The sequence below is a fragment of the Camelus bactrianus genome, chromosome 27, assembly GCF_048773025.1.
Source record: "Camelus bactrianus isolate YW-2024 breed Bactrian camel chromosome 27, ASM4877302v1, whole genome shotgun sequence".
NCBI classification, from domain to species: Eukaryota; Metazoa; Chordata; class Mammalia; order Artiodactyla; family Camelidae; genus Camelus; species Camelus bactrianus.
Genome location: NC_133565.1, coordinates 36,573,891 through 36,597,636, shown reverse-complemented (window position 1 = coordinate 36,597,636; position 23,746 = coordinate 36,573,891). Strand labels below are relative to the sequence as shown.

At 45.2% G+C, this 23,746-nt stretch overlaps 1 protein-coding gene across 1 annotated transcript in view; it reads left to right on the top strand.

Annotated features, from left to right (window-relative positions):
- The window catches only part of GLCE (glucuronic acid epimerase), a 54,494-nt gene extending 31,120 nt beyond the window's left edge, over nucleotides 1-23,374 (top strand). Inside the window, exons 2-4 of the mRNA XM_074354361.1 lie at nucleotides 10,455-11,032; nucleotides 14,202-14,447; nucleotides 19,431-23,374. Of these exons, the coding sequence (XP_074210462.1) occupies nucleotides 10,468-11,032; nucleotides 14,202-14,447; nucleotides 19,431-20,455 (1,836 nt within the window). The 5' untranslated portion in view covers nucleotides 10,455-10,467 and the 3' untranslated portion in view covers nucleotides 20,456-23,374. The remainder of the gene's footprint in view (nucleotides 1-10,454; nucleotides 11,033-14,201; nucleotides 14,448-19,430) is intronic.
- Nucleotides 23,375-23,746: the final 372 nt, after the last annotated feature.

Here is a 23,746-nt window from a genome sequence, read left to right as displayed (position 1 = left end):
TGCTCTGTAAATATTTCCTCTCCGTGTGAACGTTCCCCTACACCCTCACAGAAAGAGCAGCCTGCTTTAGCACTCACGTGCGATTTGCTGCTGTTGTTTTTAACCTAAATAAGTCTCGTGAAGGTTTGAGGTGGATGAGTGTAGCAGGGGGGACCTGCTCATGGACTGGTGGTGATCTTCAGCACAGACTCTGGGCTGCAGGAAGGCTGGGTTGCCACGTGGATAACATAAGCCAGTAGGTTAGTGTGAAGCGTACCTGATGTAAATACATACCTTCAGTGTGACCGAATAGGCCCATTCCAGGTTCATGTTGCAGGAGCCCCTGCTCTGGTCGCTCTGGGTAAGAGGTTCTCTTGAGAGAGGTGCTCGTTTGCCTTCTGTCTGTCGTCTCCTTTCTAGACAGCAGCATGGACATGGTGCCCGAGGCTTCACTTTCTTGGGCCGCAGTGTGACGTAGAAAGATAGAAAGTGCCCGGGGCCCTGAGCATGGAGGCGCGTGTTAGCACTGGGCTGCCTCATTCTGGGCTCCTTTTACCTGAGTGGAGAATGTCAGTGGGTGGAACACAGCGATCTGTTTTGGGTGTCTGTTACTAGCAGCAGATCCGAATCCTAGCTGATGCAGGTAGCAGTCTGGATGCAGGCGTCTGATTCTCTCTAACCCCACCTCCAGGCACCACTGAAGTGTCTAAGAGCAGTGCCCCAGCACTTCAACATGAACAGGCGTGTTCATGCACCTGAAATACAGAAACGTTAGGAGATTTCTGTTGGAAATAATGAGCTATTCCCACTGAAAGCAGCCAGAATTCTTTGAAGAATGGCTGTTTCAGGTTTTTGACAGGGTGTCCATCATGAACCTGGGATGCCTTGTCATGGAAGAAAGCAAGAAAGCTCTCAGAAACTTCTTGGCTTGTGTCAGAAGGACTTAGGAGTCAACTTGAAGAGATTTGCACTGGCTAAATAAAGATGGGGTAATTTCAGCATCAGAAAGTAGTAACTGTGATGGATTGAAACACATCAAATATGTTCAAAATTCATGAATTCAAATGTTGCTTTAATAAAACTCATTGTTTATATTTAATGGTTATTAGGGAGCCAATTTATTATTTTGAAAATTGGTAAATAAAAGGAAAGATTCAAGCATTTTTTCCTGTGCAAACTTTATGCCTCAGGGATAACCAAATAGTTGGTAAGGGCAAGATTTTCTTTAACAGAAGCATTTTGGTTAATACATTAAGAAGGGCTGATAGAGTTAGAGCATCGCCACTGTGCAGCACCTAAGGAACGAATCGTCAGTGGCTACTGAAACTATTTGGTGGGTTGCGAATGCAGAGCTTCGTAATGGCTGGGTCAGGCGGGCAACGCCTGAGCGTGCGGATTGACCCTAACAGAAGAAGAGACTGTCAGACGTTTTATTCCTGCTGAAAGTTCACACCTCTGCCATGAAGTATTCTTGCTTGAAAATCAAACCCTACTTTTATCAAGCTGTAGATTCAGCTGCTGGTTTACAGAAAATACCCAGGGATAGAATCTGAGATAAAACTCTGCAGCCACTGAAAAAGAGGAACGTGGCGCGCGGTACAGGGCAAAAGCGCACTCCTGATACCGCAGGTCACTTCAGTAGCAAGGACACTTCAGAAGCCGTTTTCTATGCTTGCAGATACAAACATTGTGGAGTCTTTGGAGTAGGATATGGAAAATGAATTCACAAGACGGTAGATGGAAAAGAACGGGAGAAAATATTTGCAAGTCATGTATCTGGTAAGGGATTAAAACCCAGAATATAGAGAGAACTCCTAAAACTCAACAACAACAAAACCAATTCAAAAGTGGGCAAAGGAAATGAATAGACAGCTCTCCAAAGAAGATGCACAAGTGACCAGGCAGATGGAAAGACGCCCAGCATCACTAACCGTTAGGGAGGTGCAAGTCAGGACTACAGCGAGATACACATACTAGGATGGCGACTACTTGAAATGAAACAAACAGAAAAATGACAGATGTTGGCAAGGATGTGGAGAAATTGGAACCCAGTGCACTGTTGGTGGGAATGTTAGTATGTTATAGCCTCTGTGGAAAATAATATGGAGAGTCCTGAAAAACTTGAAAGTGGAGTTACCATATGATCTAGGAATTCCACTTCTGGGTTTATATCAAAGAATTGAAAACAGGGTCTCACAAAGACTTGTTCGTAGCAGCATTACTCACAGTAGCCAAGAGGTGGAAGCAATCAAAGTGCCCGTCAGCTGATGAGTGAATAAGCAGAATGTGGTACCTACACTGGGATATTACTCAGCCTTAAGAGGAAGGGAGTTTGACAGAGGCCACAGCATGGATGAAACTGGAGTTCATTGTGCTGAGTGAAGCGGGCCAGTCAAAAAGACAGACACTGCACGATTCCGCTCATACGAGATGCTTAGAGATGTCGAAGTCGTAGACACAGAGAGTGTGGCTGCCAGCGGCTGTGGGGAGAGAGGAGCAGGGAGTTGTTTACTGGGTATGAGGGTTTCGGGTTTACAGGATGAGATGCATCGTGGCGGTGCACGGCAGTGATGGCAGCACAGCACTGTGACACGTTTGTCACCACGTGACTGTCCACTCAGAAATGGGTATGACGGCAGATTGTACGTCACTTGCGTTTTACCACCACCGCGCCAAAATTGGAGAAAGAGCGTGAGCTTCCACACTCTGGGCCAGCAGAAGATTCCACGTGGTGTTGGGTCCCCTCGCGAACAGAGCACACTGCCACAGGTACACCTCCCCACTCCGGGGTCTGCTTTGAGTTTTTATTTATATAATTAACATAGTCTTCATTAGGTGGTCCTCCTTCATCTGTCATTACAGTTTGAGGTTTTTCATTTTTGTTTGTTTGTTCCTTTCATGGCAATGGATATGTTTCTAAGAAGATAACAGAGAAAGCAGAAGTATTGATTTAAGTTGCTTCAAAGCAGATGTGTGTTGAGTAACTGAGCAGATAAACTTCAGCGTTGATGTTATGGATAATTTTCATTCTGAGGGTAATTACAGATAATCTGTATCCAAGATTATATGTTCTTACTAGAAATTAAGCAGAGGAAAAGTTAAAGCATTTGTATTCTGGATTTTCTTTTCTTTTTTCTTTTCCTTTCCTCAGGGGCTAATGAAAAGACAGTCGTGGAATAAAAAATTTTTATCTTAAGATTTCTACTTTTTTATACCTGGACTTTTTATACTAATGCTAGTTACTCTTCTTGTAAATACTGCCACCTTGGGGTTTTTAGGAAACTAGTACATTATTTCCAAAGCCTCAAATTAACATGGACTGATGAAATTGTTATTAGCTCCATTTTTATCTCTAGAGGAAGGTTTTGCTTCAACAAGCTATCCCAGAATATCATCATTAGTAGAAATGAAGCACTGGAACGCATTTGTAAGCTGCCGCTGGACTTGTGGGGCCAGTGGGAATCCTGTTTTCAAGAGCTTGATTTTTCTAATTGACCTGGAGACCAGGCAGCTTTATTGGGATCTATATCCATGGCTGTTCGTGATTATGACTCATTTCTGCTGTTTTCTGGTATTAACATGGCATGTAATGGTACTGTTGGATTTATAGAAAATTCAAATATTCTAGTAGCTTCCTTTAGAAACGCTAATCTGTTTTTTGAATGACCAGGTAACTTTTCCTGAAATTTTACTTTGCCTATGTAAACTATTGATTCAAGGTCAAAATTCAGCTTTATCTAGAATAAGACCTGTTAATGTCAGTTCAGCTCACAGTCTGGGAACCTGTTAAAAATTAGAGTATCTCCTGGGAAAGGGTAGTATTCAGCCTCTGAAATAGTATGTGTATCTGCTCAGAGATGCCCTGTGACACGTCAGTTAGAAAACAGGGTTTGGACGGATGAGTTCACATCGGAAGTGAACCATCAGATAATCACGCGACCCAGGGTGAATGACTTAGCGTCACAGAGCCTCAGCCTCATCATCTGTGAAACAGGAAGAAGCGCTGCTTTTCGTCTGACGTCCTCATCTGTCTTGGCTGTGCCCCGTCTTCTCTAGGGAGTCTTGTGGGCTGCTCTGCCTTACTCTCTTCATCTGTAAAGTGTCGTGTACTGCTAACCCCTGCGAATTTCTTTGAGATGTTTTCCTAGGAATATAGCCTTGTTTGAAGCCCGGTGAGCCGCTTGTGTCAAAGATTATTTTAACTTTTTTTTAATGGGCTAGCAGAATTGCCTTCCCATTTTGTTCTTTATTTTGGATAGTTACTACCTAGAAAATACTGCTTGTTTGCATTACTGGCAGAGTCCCGACCACCAGAAACACTAGGCAGTTCTCCTTTGAGTTAGAGCTTACAGAATACTTAAACATTTGACTGTGTAATTTAAATCTTGGTCTACCAAGCAGTGAACGACGGAACATTACTAACAGCAGTAGTTAAATCATAAATCCAGTTTAAGGAGCTGGCCAGTGTGCAGCATCACAGCCCGTTTCTGTTGTCAGTTATGTTCATTTTCACTTGGGTTTTGATTCCAGAATATCCAAATATGGGAAAGAAAATGAAATTGTCTATTTCAGATGTCTGGTATTTTTAAAAATTGCATGCTTAACATTGTTCATTCAATGTTGAATGTCTTATTGAATGTCTACCTGAACCGGGCACATTTCTAGGCATTAGGGATCCGGCAACGACCAGGAGAAGCAAAACCTCAACCTCGGGGAACTTACACTCTAGTGTATTGGAGAGGGCTAATAACCTAAGCAGATACAATACCAAGTAGTGATCAGTGCTGTGAAGGAAAATAAAGCCCAGGAAGGACCCCGAGAGGACAGGGCAAGAACTGCTGTTTCAGGTAGGGGTAGTCGAGAAGGCCCCTCTCGTGACTGACACGTAAGCAGTGACCTGAAGAAGTCAGGGAGCAAGCCGGGTGGATGTCTGGGGAAACAGGCTGCCGGGCAGGAGTGAAAATGCAGGCACCCTGACTGGGGATCAGGTGACTGTCAGTCCACTCATTCTGCCTGGAAGCTCTCCTTAACGCTTAAAAAGTTCCTGTGTTTCGTAGCATAGTCTGCGTAACTCTCTCTACACTTGTGTACCGTTGCCTTACTGTTTTCTATGCCTCTGCTTCCCACTAACCTAACCCACGGGACTGGGGATTGACCCTGCCCTGCTGCGTAGCAGCTGCTGGGTGGACGCTGACGGAACTAGCCAGTGTGATTATCTGTTGGCCAGCTACTATTTCTTCTGTTTACCTGGTGCCAAAGAATTGTAAAAATATAAATTGTTATATGAATAAATAAGAGAAAATAATGGGCGACAGAGGAAGGAACAAGCCAATAATTCCTTTCAGTGAAATCTTCTGCAAATTTATTTAAAGGTTGCTCTTAACTGGAATAAGACCTTCATATTTTAAAAACTTACGGTGATATCAACAGTTTCAGTGTTTATTAAATGACTCTAATGGTTACTTGAAATACGCAGTTAGGAAAATGAATTAGAAAAAAAAGGTAATAGAAAATTTTCTTTGAATTGCAAATCATTTTAGAAGAGAACAGTTTGCTCTCCCAAAAGAAAACTAAGCTATAGTTTGCTCTCCTTAATTTTAACAGTTTCTGCAAAGAAGTTATTCCACAGTTTCTTTATGACGCTTGCTGAATGTTACCTTCTGTTTTAGGTCTCTGAAGTCACTAAAACTACATTTTATTGGATTATCTTTCTAATGAAATAGATCTTTAGGATCAGCAATACATCATGTTTCAAGGGTTCTGTGTTAATTTATTTACTTCCTTTTTTAACTTGAAAGGTTATTCTAGTTCGTGGATGTGGCAAAAGCTTCAAGATGAGTAGGAAGCTTATCACCACTCAGCATTTAGCTTTCAAGGTTGCTATCACATACACTTAGCAAAATGTCAGTGCAGTCTAATTTTTGAAATTTGAAAGTTTCTATAGTCAGTTTTCTATAACCTGAGAAACGTTATAATAAAATTATTGCCCTTACGTTCAGATGAGCCCATCTGGTAGTTAATGCTGCAGGTCAGTACTCGAGAGTTTCTCTCTCCCTCCTCCTCCACCCCCCCCCCCCATGGCAGTGCCTGTGTTGGAAACTAAATACTTACAGACACTTTTTAACTTAAAACTTTAGATTTCTTTCTTTTACTATTTTAACAAGTGACTTTGACCTTGATTTTCTATTTTTAAAGTTAAAAACCAGTAAATGTATTCATGGAAAATTATAAAATCACACTGTATGTGCTGTTTTGTAACCTCCTTTTTCTCAGTTCCAATCTGTATGTCCTTCCATCTTCCCTTCTTGTAAGTCGACAGTCACATTTCCCACCTTAGGACCAAGTTTCACATCTGGTTGTTGTAATCCCTTAAGTCTCTTTTAAAAAGAAAATCTAACCCAGTCTCATTGTTCTTTTCATACCACCGATCCACTGGGGAGGCAGGGCCAGCTCTCCTGCAGGATGTCTCACCTTCCAGGTGTCCTGGTTGCAGCCGCGTGACTTCCTGTTAATGAGAAGTTAAATCATAGGGCCTGCCTGAGAGATCCAACTTAAACATTTTTGGCTGGGATGTATAATAGATTATGTACTTTTTATTTTAACTCACAGAGAGACACTGTATCTAGATGAGTCTTCATTAATGAAACTGAATCTGACCAGTGAATTAGGGTGATGACTGTCTGACCCCTTCATTGTAGATGTCACCTTTTTCTCCTCGTGACTAGGAAATAATGTATTTGATGTACTTTTGCACAGTGTGACTCTCTAGATCCCTATCAGACATATGCCTGAATGTAACACTTGCCTAGGTCAGTAATTTCATGAGAGATCACATAATGCTTATTTTCTGATTTTTTTTTCTTCCACATTATTAGTCACCCTTTTTCTGTAAAATGGAATTCTTTATCCTCTGAGGCTATTGCTTTGTTCTATCTGGCAAAGGCCAGATAGATAAATAAGTTTTTTTCACCAGTTACCAGTTTTCATCAGAAGAGGACATAACTATTTTTTCTGGTTTTCTCCTTATTCGAATATCATTGTAGACCCATGGATTTTTATTGATTCAGCATGTTTCAGTCAACGTCAGTCGTAATTCTCATAGCTTTGACTTAATCGGGAAGGGGACCTTTCAGATTGATTTCTGTCTTAAGTCTTTTTGCTATAACGCTTTTTAAATTATAGAAATGTTTAAACATAAAACCGTAGAGAATAGCATAGTGAGCCTCCACCCTCAGCAGTTAACAGTGTCTCCAGTCTTGTTTATCCACCTCCTGCTGCTGCTTGATCCCCTGGATTGTGATTCTGTTGATAACTTGAAAGATTTCTTTGTCTTCTGGCAGAGCAAATCTCCAGTCCTAGAGTTAACCAGTTCTCTAAGATGCCTTGGTTGCTTTTAGTAAAGGATGGTATCAGGTAACAAGATCTGGGCATAAAGATTATTGAAAGGTTTTAGTTTGATTTTTCTTCACTTTCCCATCATGTGCCTCATCAGATGGTAGTCTGTTGGTTCCATCAGCCAGGGTTACCCTGATCGGAGTCGTGGAGGAAGGGCACATCTCAGAGATGGGACAGAGGCTTTCTGTTTCTGTTTTCACTGGTCTGAATGTTAGATGTAGCTGACGGGTGATTCAGATGTTGGCAAGTAAATGTTTTTAGTAAAGGGCTTTTTTTTTTTTTTAAGTTAAACATCATTCATTTGGTTTACCAGTTTGCCAGTACTGCTATATAAGGAGATCCTCGATTTATAAATATATGACTTCTAAGGTATGCTTGTACCACGCTTTGGGGTTTTTTTGGTTTTTAGCATTCATTACATTTTCTCATAGTAATAATGCAGATGATAAATATATTATTGAATTCCAGCTCTTAAAACCTGTGTATGATTTGCAAGTTGGACCAGACCCATATCTTTGCCCCGCTTGCCTCCTGATGCCCCACTGAAATAAAATACGTAGAAATAGAGAAATGAAGTCGGTAAAAATAAGTCAGATTATTATAGGGAGGTAATTGAACAGACTTCTGGATCTCTGTGCAGGTGCTAGAAGGCACGCCCTCCCCTTCCTTCCTCACACCTCTCTCACCCCTGCCCTTGGACTACAGGTGGCTGGCAGGGACCCCAGGCAAAACACCAGCCAGCTTTTCTTTAGAGAAACTGAGAAAAGCTAAGGCTTCTAGAGTGTAAGTTGTGTCCCCAGGGCAAGAGAAAAAGTTGTCTTCATTCTGGCATTTAGAGGGCTTACTGGCTCCCCACCCACAGATCCTGCAGGGGCACTGCCACTCAGCCTGTCCCCAGCCCACCCGGAGACCCCTCAGGAGAGCAGTCTAGCCAGAGAGCAGACCATCTTCACAGTAACAGGAAATCTGTGTTGGCTAATGAGTCATTCAGGCCTAAAGATGAATGAGTAACCAGAGATCATCAATGTGAGAAAGCCGTGAAAGACTAAAATAACCAGAAAAATGACCACTAAAGAACTGAAGAAAATAGAGATAGTTGAGAGAAGGTTACAAAAATGGAACTCTAATATACGGAGAGCTGCGAGAAAATACTGTATTCATTAAACCAGAGTAGAACACAAGTTTCCAGATTGAAAGGGCAAACCAAGTGCTGAAACAGTGAATCAGAGATCATGCTGTAACACATTCTCAGAAAACTGCAGAATCCCTTGGGTAAACTAAAGATCCGGAGCGAGGTCACATACGGTGACAAGTGTCAGACTGAATCCAAGCCTCTCATCAGCAGCCCTGGATGCTTTAAGAAAGTAAAGTGTTCCCTGCAGCATTTAGAAAGGAAGTAACGCGCAGCCCGAGGACTCTGTATCCTGCCAAACTGTTAATCAGAGGTGAGCGCAGAATGAAGTTGCTTTCAGACGTGCAAGGACTCTAAAAGAAATGAATGAATTATGCATTTACCATCAGCTTTCTTAAAAAAACAGAAAATCACTGTGTAATCTTTCATTGAACGTTTTCATTTTGGAGTTTGATTTTTTTTTTAATCTCATTGCTGCCGGAAGGGTTTATTGAAAAGAAAAGAGGGAAGAAGGATTGTAACAATAAAATTAGTAGTTGTGGCTTCACACCACGAGGTAAGTTACGGAGGCGCTGTAGCAAATGGCAGTAGGGCCGCTCTCTTTACTCTCAGCAGGCTGAAGTGTTCCGTATGTTGCACCTACAACTAACCCGTGATTTTCCATATTTCCCAGTGACCCAGCAATAGGAACCCAAGACTTCCTGCATTACAGTCACAGTTGGTTGTTACACCACATGGCCAGCAGGGGCAGTAGCACCAGAGTCTTCTCCCATCGGGACTGAATGACTTGCCCTGGCTTGCAGTTAAAGCATCACTCTGGCTGCTCTGTTGGAATAGACTTTGGGGCGGGATAGTGGGGCAAGGCTGGAGCAGGGAGACCAGTCTGGACATCACTGCACTCTTCCAAGTGAAAGACGGTGGTGGCTTTTACATGGTGGTGACAGTGGAGTTGGTGAAAGGGGTCGGTTTCTGGGTATGATTTGAAGGTAGGGCCAACAGGGTAGGATCTCCTGACTGGTTGGATGTGGAGTGAGCAAGAAAGATGTCAAGATTCCGGCCTCTGAGCAGTAGGGAAGGAGGAACAGGTTGAGGGGAAAGATTAGGGATTAAATTTTGGATGTTATGTTTCAGAAGTCCATTTGACGTTCAGATAAGGATGATTGGTACTTGATTTGGCACTTAGGTATGTGTGCCTGCAGTCTGAAGAAAGGTCTGGCGGGGACAGAATTTTGGGAATAGTCAGCATGTAAACTGTATTTAAAGCCATGAGATTGGGTGAGGTCACCTGGGAGTGAATAAAGGTCAGGAAGAGGACTGAGGACTGGTACCCTAAGGCACTTCAGCATCTAAGTTCAGGACAGTGTAAGGGCATGATCAGAGATGGCAGAGGAGGCGCACCCAGCGGGGTACAAGGAGAACGAGGAAGGAGTGGTGCCCTGGAGGCCCTGGGAAGGAAGAGTTGTTTACTGTTTTACGATGCTGAGAGCTCTCGTAGGATGAGCACTGCAGATTCACTGTTGGATTTGACAACGTGAAGTCAGTGTTTACCTTGACAGGACCCTTTTTTTTTTTTTCCAAACAGCTGCTGAGTTGTTAGGACAAAAGCATGCATTAAGCTGTCTGAGCCCCACTACTTCGTAAATGAAACTGCTGGGTATTTCTTTTGACCTCGGGGCTTTGTGAAAAAATTACGAAGATACCGAGGGAGCCACAAACAGAGTTTGGGAATCTCTGCTTTAGGTTATGCTGAGTATTTTAAAAGGGGGAAGACCTCTTGCCTTTGTCTCTGCTAAAAGGGTTCAGTTAGTAATTTTAAATCTGATTGGATTACGTGCAGTTACTAAAATTGCCCTAATGTGGTAGTTCAGTTAAAAAAAAAGTGAAGAGAACCATATCCTGCAGTGTCAGCGATGCACCTTTGCGTGAATTTTTCCTCTTGCCTCCGTAGGTATGGTCTGAATATGCGTTGCTTGGCGGCTCGGGTCAACTGTAAGACTCTGATTGTCATCTGCGCCCTCTTCAGTTTGGTCACAGTACTTCTGTGGAGGAAGTGTTCCAGCAACAAAGCGGTCCAGTCTCCACGGCACTTGAGCAGCGGCTTCAGAGTGGATGCGCTAGAAAAAGGAGCAGCAGCTTCCGAGAGTGACAGCGTGGTGGGCCGCGTGGCCCGGCAGTCCGCGGAGGCCTTTCCTCAGGAGCAGCAGAGAGCACCGCCCGTCGTCGGGGGCAGCAAGGGGTTAGGGCTTAAATATGAAGAAATCGACTGTCTCATAAACGATGAACACACGATTAAAGGGCGGCGAGAGGGGAACGAAGTCTTCCTTCCGTTCACCTGGGTGGAGAAGTACTTTGACGTTTATGGAAAGGTGGTTCAGTACGATGGCTATGACCGGTTTGAGTTCTCTCATAGCTATTCCAAAGTCTATATGCAGAGGGCTCCCTATCACCCTGACGGTGTGTTCATGTCCTTTGAAGGCTACAATGTGGAAGTCCGAGACAGAGTCAAGTGCATAAGTGGAGTTGAAGGTTGGTATCTGTCTGCTCCACTGTGTTTTCCCGCCCCGATTGTGTTGAGGAATAGAAGACTGCGAGTGCTCACTGTATGGCAGGTACACACACAGCTTACTGTCCAGAGCCCATTCGTCACCCTGACTTAGCGAGGAGGGACCGGCTCAACCTGAACCTGGGCCCGCCTTCTAGATGGTGTGATTTAAGGGCTGCGGTAAGAGCATGCCTGATTAGGTAGAATTATCCCATTGACCTGCCTCAGAATCTAAAGTTTCCATCAGTAAGGCCAAGGCACAGCGCCCCCAGAAGCTCTGCGTTAAAATACATAGTTTCTGTCCTGTGAGAAGAGGTGATGGGGGAGACCACCCAGTGGACCGTCAGTGCACAATTGCAGTCCTGCTGCCACATGAGCCAGCTGTCATCTCAGGACGAGAGCATACGTAGCACCATTTCCTCCAAACGTACACTGAGCTCCTGTAGTCTGTTACATACTGTCTGGCATTGTCTTTGACACCCGGAGCAGTGGGAGTTCCTTATGAGCATAATTGGTACATTTTGGAATTTGAATTTCAACCCTAGGATTGCTCAGAAAGCCAAACTGAATTTGGCTTTAAAGTACATCATTTAATCAGAGGAAGGAACTTAGTGTGTTGTAAGGTTGCTTGGTTTGGCTTTTATTTCACTTTTCTCATTTTGTTATAAAAGGTGATTTTAGTATCTTAATATTCTAATTTTTTTGTGGTATCTTTACTTAATGTTTAGAAGAGGGAAGAGGCCAAAGTCACTCACATTTTTACCACTTAATTACCACCATTTTTGTATATTCTCAGGTCTTTATATCTTCGTATATGTTTTAACAAAGCTGTAATGCTGTTGTGCAGCATTCAGGAGGGTAATTGTTTGTTAGAGGTTTCAAAGATACCCATCACTGAACCACTTTTTTCCCTGTAATTTTTAAATGTATAGAATTAATAGGTGCTTAGATGCGGAAAAAAAGTAAAAAGCACCCATGACCACTGTTAATATCTTGATGTGTTTTCTAATCTTTTTGTTGTTGTAGGTGTTCATTTTTAAACAAGTGGGAGTCATGCTGTAGAGTCGGTTTTGTATTCTCCTTTTTTCATTCAACATGTTAGATTGTTTCCCCTTGCTGTTGAATATTTATTCAGCATTTTAATGACTAATACTCGTACTGAGGACATGCCGTGATGTGGGTCACGTCTGGACCCTTTCCCTTTAGTTGCACAGTTATCTCCAGTTTTTTGCTGTTGCACACGGCAGTGTAGCTGCTCATAGTTGACCAGTCGCTATTTTAATTGTATTCTCGGAGTAGTTTCCTGGGAAATAAACTACCATGTCAGGTAGTGCCGATCAGTCTACTTTGCCAGACTGCTCTCCAGGAAGTCGACCCTTCTCGGGCTCCCGGAGGCCGGCTGTGCGGGTGCTCCTGTCACCCGGCGCTGCCGTCATGGAGCCTTCTTTTCCAGCCTGTCGTTTACAAAGGCATCTCATAATTTGCTTCTGCAGTAACTAGCGAGGCCAGGTGTCTTCTTCACACGCTTGTAACATTACAAAGTGGTCTCAGTGTTCTTTCCCCCTTTTTCTAACGTGACTAGTGTTTCGGTTTTTGAAAACACACTCATGAGGACTTCTGTCTGTACAGCAAGGGTAGTGACGCCTTGTCGGCATTTGTTACAGACGCGCTCTTTAATTTGCTGTCTTTTCATTTTACTTGTGTGTGCTTGGTTTTGTAAGTTTTAGTTCTATTTATTAAACTTAGGAATTTTTAAAATTCTTCCTTTTATGCTTAGAAAGTCATTTGCCGTAGCATGGTCAGCTGTCCATCTGTATTTTCTCTAGTAGTTTTATGGTTTTGTTTTTTCACATTTTTCAGTCCAGCCAGATTGATTTATGTTTTGGTAAATGGTACAAGGTCAGGGCCGAATTTTAGATTTTTTCCCCCTAACATTTAGAAATAATCTCTTTTCCCCCACTGATCCATGGTGTAGTCTTCATCATTATACTGAAATATTTAGAAACCAGAGCATGCTTCTGACCTACTGTTCTGTTCCATTGACCAGTCTGTCAGTTCTTATGCCAGTTGCACATTATTATTGCTGTTACCCATCTAAGTGAGATTTATAAAACCTCCTCTTATTAAGTGAAGATAATTCTGTTTGGATTTGGGAGGAAAAAGCTCCCCCCTTGGAGAAAGAGCACAGGTGTTAAACAGCTTGTCCTAGGTTTCTTAGCCTGTGTGGTCTCTAATTCCTTGAAGTATTTTGAAACTGTAGCAGAAACACGTATGGTTTTGTAGGGGCCCAGTTTCATCCGTGCCCACCTGTCGCTTGTTAGTTTTGGGGGCACTGCGAGTGGGAGCTTCTCTCTCAGCACGCACGCCGTGGTGCACCAGCACGGTATTCTGTGCACTGTGGTGTCACTGTGTTTCCAGTGCAGGAAATTACCTAAATAAGCTCTAATACTAGCATTTAAAAGTTTTGCTTACAGCTTTACAAGAAGTAATTCATTAATGAATTATTTCAAGAGTCTGTGGTTAAATATACAACTTTAATTCATTAGAAAAAAAAAAACAGTCCTTGTTCTCAAGAATTACGCTCCGACATGGAGAACATGAAAAAGAGTTGCAGGCTGTGTTTATCCTGTGAGCTGCCGAGTCACCCCTGGCTTCTTAGACAGAGGCCTTGCCCGTCGGAGGACAGAGTTCCTAGACACGTCCTGGCACTGGAGGGAGAGATGAGTGTGCCGCTGACTTGACTGTTAAGTGCACATGTTGAAGAAAATCTCAGGTTTAATTTTCTAGAATAAAGCTGGTAACATTAGCTACCTGTATTTAAATTGTGTAAAACTTCAGTGTATGAAACGGAACTATGAAATATGACATCTGTAGCTAGGAGCAAAAGTGACATAAAAAACTGGTCCTTAAGAGATAATCCTCAACATTGCATTGCTGTCTGTCAACAAATGACTAGAGCAAACGAACACTTAATTTTGCTCTTCATTTCTGGTTAATTTGGTGCTCGTTTTTCGTAATTATGAAAACAGTATAATAAGGAAGCTTAAAAGTTGCTGATAAGCCTGTAACATCCCCTGGAAGTAAACGAGGAGGAGTATTCAGAATAGGATTATAAACGTCTGGTTGTGGTTTGGTTTTGTTTCTGTTCCGTAGGTGTACCTTTATCTACACAGTGGGGGCCTCAAGGCTATTTCTACCCAATCCAGATTGCACAGTATGGCTTAAGTCATTACAGCAAGAATCTGACGGAGAAGCCGCCTCGCGTAGAGGTGTACGAAACAGCAGAAGGGAGGGACCGAGACAGCCAGCCCGGTGCCTGGACTGTGCCGACGGGCTGCTTCGTGGCAAGCGTGGCCGATGAGTCCAGGTTCACCAGCGTGAAACAGTTCATTGCTCCAGGTAAGTGAGGTGCTACACGTGTTTGCTGAACTTCACGGTGGTTTGTGAAGCCCGATTCTCCCTTTAAAGTATTTTTATGGTTTTGAAAACACATCAGCAGACCTTGGTATTCCTTGGCTAGAGAAACAGATGGTGTCGCCACCCAGGTGGCACCTCTAAAAGGGGTCAGCTGGAAGATTCAAGGTTGTACGAGGGCTGTCTACTGCGTGAGGAGCCGAGCCGCCCACTGAACAGTAAGCATCAGGGTGCTGCGCGTGTCTGTCCCTCCAGGGCTCTGCCCCCGGGAGCGAGGTTCTCGTTTGCTTTAATGTTTAAGCACAAGATTCTTTCTTTAATTTTTAAACTGCTTTGCACTGAGGTAGAAATTTTTCTTTGTAGAGAGAAACCATCCTTTCCTTTGCCTATTTTTTACCAGAGCTTTTTATTTTTTTCAAGGTAAAACAGCATTACCAACCAAGCCTGCTTCCTGTGTTGGACTTTGTTAATGTACTAGATTGTTTCAAACTTCGTATAAAACATTTCATTAATAAAATCTTTTATAAAATCAAATTAACTTTATGCAGCATTTCCCCTTTTACTGAGACAGTCTCATTAACTGAATGTAATGTATTTTTCTCCGCTAATCAATATCCATGAGAATTAATGAGTTCATTACTTTAAAAGACAATGAAATAATTTTAGTTAGCACCTCAGGCTTAGTTTTCTGTAGGAAATGTTGTCAAGAGCAGGACTCGTCCTCCCACCAGCCTGGCCAGCTGGCAAGTGAAGGAAGGACGAGGTCATGGGACCTCGTCTGTGTGCTCACCTTGTCCCTTGTGGGGGGCTGTGTCATTCACAGACCTCGGAGCCACAGTGCAGACCTGCTCACCCTGGATGGCCTCACGTGACGGGCTGAGGGGTGCTTGATGCCGTGCCAACAGCGGGTGACCTTTGGTTTTCATCCTGTGACTGAAGCGCCCTTTCTCCTCTGGCGTTCTGGGGTATTCCAGTACATGAGCACCTTTGCTTATTTAAAGCAGCAGGCTTGGCTGGGTGAGAAGGTCCATGGGGAAGTTCAGGAATATTTAGCTTGAGATTCGCAGCAAGAAATGATGAGACTGAAGGAGACGTTCAATCTGGGGTGCCTCCAAGGCGCTTGTTTTCACACTAATTCATAATGTGGCCTGGATTAGGTGGAGCACAGCCGTCCTCGTCTTGACCTCCTCAGGTGCTGGGGAGTTTTCTAGAACCGTCTCTTGACCCCTGTCCTATTTAGAGCAGTAGCCTTCACTGCGCACTTTTGGACACCCTGGTTAATGCAAATGGCAGGTCTCCTTGTACTAAGCGAGGGCCCTTCACTTCAGCCGTTCTGCAGCCAATAACCAGAGATATGGATACTTCTTAAGGTGGTTTTAAGCATACGGAGGAGAGAGCGTGGTGGCAGTCACTCCGCCGGTGGGCCGTGAGCTACTCACGGTTGGGACTCTGTGCTGTGGGCGTGGGCCAGCTGGGAATGGGCAGCTGGTGTTGCAGTCGAGGGTGTGCCTGGAGTTGCATTTGATACAAGAGAGTGAGCTGGAGTTGCTGCTCAGAACAGGAGGGAGGGATCAACGAGGTGAGACGACTGAGACACAGGTATGAGAAACGAGACTTTGTAGAGGACACAGGCTTCCCGGGAGATAAATTCAGAGAACCGTTGATGAGACGAGACTGGAACTTGGACACACAAGCACAGGCCTGAGTGAGGTGAGGCTCTGGAGGACCAGGCTGGATGCTATAGGACTTTTCTTTTTTGGCCTTGAATTTTTTTCCCTGAAAGGAAACAGAATCTTCTAGAGAAAAGGACCGTAACGTGGGTCTGCAGCACATTTGTTGTTGTTGAATAATGGTTTTTTCCTCTACTTGATTTTTAAATTGAATGAGTTGAAATTTTATGCTTTCCCACTCTGCTAAATCAGCTTCCCTTCCCTTCCCCTGTCACTCCATCTCCACGGCCTCTGGGGCCCGCCCTCCTCACACTGCGCCTGCCTGGCCCTCGTCTCTCTGTTCCTCAGGGTCCTGAGTCAGGCCTCGCCTCACTCCCCGTAGTGAGCCCTTTGAGTAAGTGCCTGGGAGCAGTTCGGGCTGTGTGTGAAAACACTGATTTAAAGACTCTTCTTAGATGCTCAGTGTCCGTCGTCGCCTGGAGTGCATGTGCGTGCGCCGTGTGGACCGCAGGCAGACACTCGGAGGGGCCTCTGGGAATACCTGTTCAGAGAGAGGAGTCGCGGATCTCAGCGACAGGAAGCGCGCGAAGCCGCCTCCTGGTGTTTTACAGCCCAGGCTCCATGTAGCTTCGGCCCCTCTGGCAGGGCTCAAAACCTCCCCTGGTGTATTTCCAAAGTGGTTGCTACCATTCCGATCCTTTGCGTGATTTAGACGGGACGTGTAACCTCTCTGTACGTGCGTAATGTGGGAATTGGAAGGCCTGTCTCATGGGATTGTTGTGAAGACAGTGGTCGATTGACTTAAATGGGGGATTGTGACTGCTGTCACTTCTGTGTGGCTCAGTAACCCCCTCTGGTGGTGGTAAGATTTTAGGAAACTCAACAGTAGTTTTGTAAAAGGTTAAATCCCATGACATCAGTCATTTCTGAGTTCTTCAAAGAACTACATAATCTGTTACATTGACACATAAGGCGGTTGAGCGAACCACAGTGTTTTGTTGGACTTGTATACGTAAAATGAAAGTCAGAGTGGACTCTGGGAGGAAAACGCAGTTCTTCAGCTTCCTCCGGTTTGGGCTTCTGAAGATGGGTATTTGTTATCCAGTGTGGTGAAAATTAATGCCATAGTTAACCGTGTTGTCTGACTAACGAGGCAGTACCCTGAGAATGAAAGAATGAGTAGCTCTCCAGATAGTCTCTGCTGAATGTAATTTAATCCTCAGTGATTCATAAGTCCATTCAGAGTCCTGCAGGGTCTCAGGTGTGAGTACTGAGCCTCGGACTCCATTCCACTGTAGGTGCGGGAGGGTGACTGCATGTCGGCGTTCCTTCAGATAAAATCGATTTTTACCGTATTACAAGTATGAAGTCACTTGGAAAAGTTACTCAAGGCATCATTTGATGCATAAGTCAGTCCAGCAAAACCTTCTCATTCTTGGTGTCGCTTGCATAGTTGTCTGTTCCGTCAGGTGAAGTGGGGAAGAGCCCCAGGCCAGCTGCGTGCACGCTGGCAGAGTCCAGGGTCGGCAGAGCTAAAGAATCAGCTCAGCGTGCTAACGGCACCCCGAGCCGGTCGCACTGCGCACACGCACTGCGCACACGGGCCTCAGCTCACTGCCCAGCTTGCTGAGAGGTAGATCCGGTTCTGCAGCTGTGTTGAAGAGAGAGCGCTCTTCCGCGGGTTGTCCTCAGGAGGGTGCTGTTTCCAGGGTCGTTTCTTCTTCAGGATCTTTGAACTTAGACCCAGGAATCCTGGAGTCTAGTCCCTGCTCTGCCGGTAGTTAGCACTTGGTTTTGGGCAAACTGTTTACCCTTGGAGAGCCTCTGTGCCTTCATCTCCAGGCTGGAAGTAGTGATTCCTGCCCTCGCAGCCTCCGGAGATGATTGTAAGGATCATATGACATAGTTCACGTGCATGTGCTTGGAAATGTAAGCTCTGGACAGACCGAGACGCCCACACTCACCTTTGATGCTGTGAGACGCGTCCTCCACGCGGTCCTGCTGTCCTTCCTCCTCCTCTTCCTGCTGCTGCTGCTGCTGCTTGGTTTTAATATTCTCAGTTTCTTTTCTTGGTGGAAATCAGCTTTCTGAGAGTCAGCCGTCACTGTGTTGTGGACATGCAAGAGAAATTCCCTCTTTGATAATTTGCCAAATAAAACAGCTTTTACTGCTTTGTCAGCCTCTGGAACCATTGCCTTCAGCGTCAGCAGCAGTATCGTCACTGGGGGCAGGGAGTGAGGAGGTTTGTTTGTTTATTTTTAATGGGACCCAGGGCCTGGCGCACGCTCAGTGTGCACTCCCCCGCTGCCTGCGCCCTCCCCCCGTTGCCATCATTTCTATTGTGTTCCAAGCCACTGTCCTTTTTTTGAATCCTGCAATTACCTTGCCAAGTAATATTATCTGCACTTGATGGGTGAAGAAACTGAGGCTCCAGGAGGTGTGTCTGGTTGAACATCCCGGGGCTGGATGTGCAGAGTGAGGACTGAGAGTTGCTTGTTTTGCTCCAGGCCCTGTGCGCTTCCCTCTCCTCCCCCGGCCTTCCTCACTTTTGTTGACTACATGAGACCCTTGCTTAGTTTCCAGAAATTTTATTCACAATTCCTGCAAATATCTGAAAACAAACCTATCATTTTCAACATGAATTGCTGATTGAGAGCGTGTGTTATGAAGCCGCCAGACCAGACAACCTGGGTTCAACTCCTTGTGCCTCAGTCAGGTTGCTTAAGTTCTCCGTCTCGTCCGTAAAGTAAGAGCAGCACCAGCACTGCTCTTGTCACTCCTGGTGGTTAAATGAGTTAACATGTGCGAGGCACTTAGGACGCAAGAAATACTCATTAAGTAAGCATTTTAAATTCATGTATAACCATTCTTTCCTTCTGGCCCCTTTCTTGCAGTATTATGTGCTGAGCCGGCTTCTGGCTGTTCTTCCCTTTTTGCAGAACAGGTGTGCTAGGACAGGCATCATTACTGAGCAGCCAGTATTTGATCTAGAAAAGGCAGTTTGGTCAGTACCTTACTGGCTGCTAAGGCCATTAACCCCTCTGATAGAAACCAGACAGGCCAGAAGACAAGAGCTTTGGCCTGATGCTCACAAGCCATCATGGACTCAATAATTTTGTCATTTGTTTATGGTTAATTTAGTAAAAATTAAGATTAAAAAATAGTAATCTGAGACGTAAAATAATTGTGCTGTTAATTTTGTATGGTCAGTGGTTGTCACGGATGAATTGCAAATAGCTTTTAAATATGAAGAGCTTTTATTCTGACCAGTCTTTTTTGGTCTGTTTTCCCCCTGCAGAAACCAGTGATGGTGTGTCCTTGCAACTGGGGAACACAAAAGATTTTATTATTTCATTTGACCTCAAGTTCTTGACAAATGGAAGTGTGTCTGTGGTTTTGGAAACCACAGAAAAGAATCAGCTCTTTACTGTACATTATGTCTCAAACACCCAGCTAATTGCTTTTAAAGGAAGAGACATATACTATGGCATCGGGCCCAGAACTTCATGGAGCACGGTGACCAGGGACCTGGTCACTGACCTCAGGAAGGGAGTGGGTCTTTCCAACACAAAAGCTGTCAAACCAACCAAAATAATGCCCAAGAAGGTGGTTAGGTTGATTGCAAAAGGGAGAGGGTTCCTCGACAACATTACCATCTCTACCACAGCCCACATGGCTGCGTTCTTCGCTGCCAGTGATTGGCTGGTAAGGAACCAGGATGAGAAAGGGGGGTGGCCGATCATGGTGACGCGTAAGTTAGGGGAAGGGTTCAAGTCTTTAGAGCCCGGGTGGTACTCTGCCATGGCCCAAGGGCAGGCCATCTCTACCTTAGTCAGGGCCTATCGTTTAACCAGAGACCACGTGTTCCTCAGTTCAGCTTTAAGGGCAACAGCCCCATACAAGTTTCCGTCGGAGCAGCATGGAGTTAAAGCTGTGTTCATGAACAGACACGACTGGTACGAGGAGTATCCGACCACGCCCAGCTCCTTCGTTTTAAACGGCTTTATGTACTCTTTAATCGGACTGTACGACCTTAAAGAAACCGCAGGGGAGAAGCTCGGGAAGGAGGCGAGGTCCTTGTATGAGCGCGGCATGGCGTCCCTCAAAGCCATGCTCCCCCTGTACGACACCGGCTCAGGGACCATCTACGACCTCCGGCACTTCATGCTCGGCAGCGCCCCCAACCTGGCCCGCTGGGACTACCACACCACCCACATCAACCAGCTGCAGCTGCTCAGCACCATCGACGAGACCCCCGTCTTCAAAGAATTTGTCAAGAGGTGGAAAAGCTACCTTAAAGGCAGCCGGGCAAAGCACAACTAGAGCTCAGAACCAAAATCATCCTTCAGCCTCTGCTGTGCGTAGCAACCATGGCCCCGTGTCAGCAGAGCACAGGCACATTTTAAACAGCTGTATACTAGGTTTTTGTGGGTCACATCAAATGACAGATGGTCCTTAAAACCGGTCTTCTGAGATCATTGCATTCCACGGGTTGGGTGTTTAGAAATGTAGGTGGCATTCAGAGCAGAGAGGTGTTCAGTCAGTGGGCTGAACGAAGACGTCTCACTCGGCCTTGCCTGTCACCCTGTGCAGTCCCCAGAGAGCCCTCCTCTCGCTTTGGGAAGGAAAGCCGTGAGTATCTCTTCCTGGCCAGCTGTCCAGCACTGGCCTCAAAACTCAGTGTGGGGCTCTTTTAAAATGTGGGTGTCTATGTTGACAGCAGACTTCCAAACAATAATGTGCTGTAATGCAGTAAATATGTACCTGTAGCCTGAATAGTGGACTGTGTGCAGCTTGAAAAACGCTGTTTCTTTTCTGCTCATTAATTTCTTGGGAGTTGATGAGCATTTGTTGGCATTTGTTATATATATTTGGAGAAATTTTTGAATTTATGGTTTTTCTTGAAATGTGTAAATGAAAAACACAACCAGTGTTCAGGCTTCACAGTTATATAATGTAAGCACAACTAAAATGAAACTTGTTGACTGCACAAGAAATTACAAAAACATTGTCTGTCTTACGAAACTCGATCTACAATCAGTAAAGGATTGATAATCAGTCTGTCCCTCCTCCACCCCCGTTGTGGTGGTTCATTTTTGTCCCTGTCTAGAATTTTATATTTCATTTCAGACTATACTCTCAAAAGAGTTTTGTCTATTTGAGGGGGACATTTGGGAAACTTTATTATAAACCTAAATTTGGGGAGGAGCTAGTAATTTTGATAAATCCACTACCGCTGCCTTTTTAGGAATTTTTTTTTTCCCTTTAAAGAAAAATACTAGGTCAGGTATTATAAGAATCCCAACAGGACTTTTTTCCTCCTTAGATCATTCTTGGTCAGCAGCTTTCCCTGCTGGTGGCTTCTGTGCATCAGTGTTTTCCCTTTGCGGTTTTACCAGTAAATTATTTCAGCTTTTGGACAGAAGTGATGCTGCTTCATTTGCTGTGCGTGTGTAACCAGACCTTTATTTTGGTTTCTTGCTCTGCCATACCTCACGTCAGTAGGTGTCGTGGCCCTCATACCCTGGGCAGTGTCTGTGTGGGACTTCGGGCGATAGTCAGACCCAAAGGAGGTGGTTTTGCTGTCTTTGTTTCAGGGCATGACATGCACTGAGTCAGGACAGTGACTCACACAGATCAGGAACATGGGACCCTGCGTTCAGGGCACTGAGCCTGACATGCAGTGTGTGGCTGGTGTGACGTGTGTCAGGAGCCAGGTGGCACCCGCCCGCACCCTGCGTCCTGATTGAGCGCAGCCTGCCGACACCAATTAGAATCTGGAACATACATGTAAATGAGCAAAACAGGTGCAGACAGGCGTCAGCGGCAGAGGGGCAGTAGCGGAGATCCACAGCTGGAGGCGGGACTCGGCTGGCCGCGGAAGAGCGTGAACCCCCCCGTCTGTGTGCCCGCAGGTCGGTTTTGCCCACAGCGAAACAGCTGTGGGTTGTGAGAGCCCCAGCTGCCTGCCTTTGTGGTTCTCACACACACACGTCTCAGCAGGGCTGTCTGGACTCCCCTGATTACCGTGCTCAAAAGCAAACTTCCTCCAATCCGGAAACCCTTTTTACTTCGTCGTCTTAGTTATGGTTTAGAGCATCCAGACTTCTGCCTTGCGTTTGCGTGCCGGTTCTGCAGATTGGGGGAGTCCGTGGAAACAGTATGGTACTGCTTCTGTGACAAATATCAGTGCCTTAAAAATGCGGCTGTCTTTTTCCGCTGAAAAAGGAAAGACGTTTTGGTCTGGAAATGGCATTACTGTTTCATGGCTATTGGCTCCACACTGCCTTCCATGTTGCAACAGCAACTTGATTTTTCCTGTGATCCCAGAATTTTCCAAGAGGGCAAGTTGCACCTGTAGCACAACTGTCAGTGCAGACCAGTGGTCCTCAGGCTTTAGACGCCTCAGGATCCCCTGGGAGCTTATTGAAATACGGATTCCAGATGTGCAGGAAACCTGCCTGTGAAGCACGGCGACCTGCGCTTCTAACAAGCTCGCGGGCAGTTCTGACGCAGGTGGCCTGGGGACGCGCGTGGAGAGACACTGCCCAGCACCACCCGTCACAGTTTTGTTCCTAAACACCTGCAGGGTTTCTAGGGTTTTCAATGATGCAGAATGTTTACTTACGCTGAGCTTAGGATGGGGAAGGTATTTTCAAGTTTTGTTTTCTTTTTTTAATTTTTCTTTTGTTTCTGGATTATGGGCCTCAGTTGTTTACACTTATATTGAGTTAGCTTTGATGTTAAATTAAATCTATTGCCACTTCAGTTATAAGACCAGCCAAAAGTTTCCAGATGAAGGTCGAGTCTGACCCTTTCGGAGTTGTACATAAAGGCTGAATCCAAAAACCGTCCAGCGTGCGCGAGCAGACACGGAGTGACGCCCAAGCGCAGCTCCCGGGCGCCAGCCTGTCCTTTGTCGGGCGCGAACTTCCCCTGAAAGCTGCTGCCCTCACCCTCCTCGTGACTGTCTTCCTGGTTTCTCCTCGTGGTACATGTGGGGTATATACCATGTGTGAAATATGCAATAACGTGTTTACTGGGTGCCCTTCTGAAGGGCGGTCCTCTGTAAGGCTGTACAGACTTTGCAGTTGAAGCACAATGTGCACATGTTAGTTTTATATACAGCAAAACTTGATTTTTTGCAGATGGAAAGGTATTTTGTTTCTATACAAAGTAAATGGATTGTGCTTAATGTAAAGCTGCTTTATAAAACTGTAAAATAAAGTTTTTATCTTAAAAGGATGTCTCTCTTTCTTCTCGGATTACGCTAAGATTGCTTGAGCCCAGCAAGCAGGTTTCTGACCATCAGTTTCCGTTCAGCTGGGGGCAGCTAGTCAGGTAGCAAATGCTCATGAAAGACAGAGCAAGCCCTTCAGGGCGACGTGGGGACATCGCATGGGCCTTAACCCTGAGGAGGTGTGGTCTGCAGGGGGAACACAGCGCCCACAAGACAGTGTCAGAGAAACACAGTGCCAGGCGTGCTCAGCCAGGGCAGGCGTCATGGAGGAGGCGGAGCGTCAGCAGCGGCTCCAGGCCGGGTGAAGAAGAAGGGGTAACAGGAGCAGAAGCGGGGTGCCGGGCAGCTGTGAGGACGCCCTGCCCTGCGCTAAC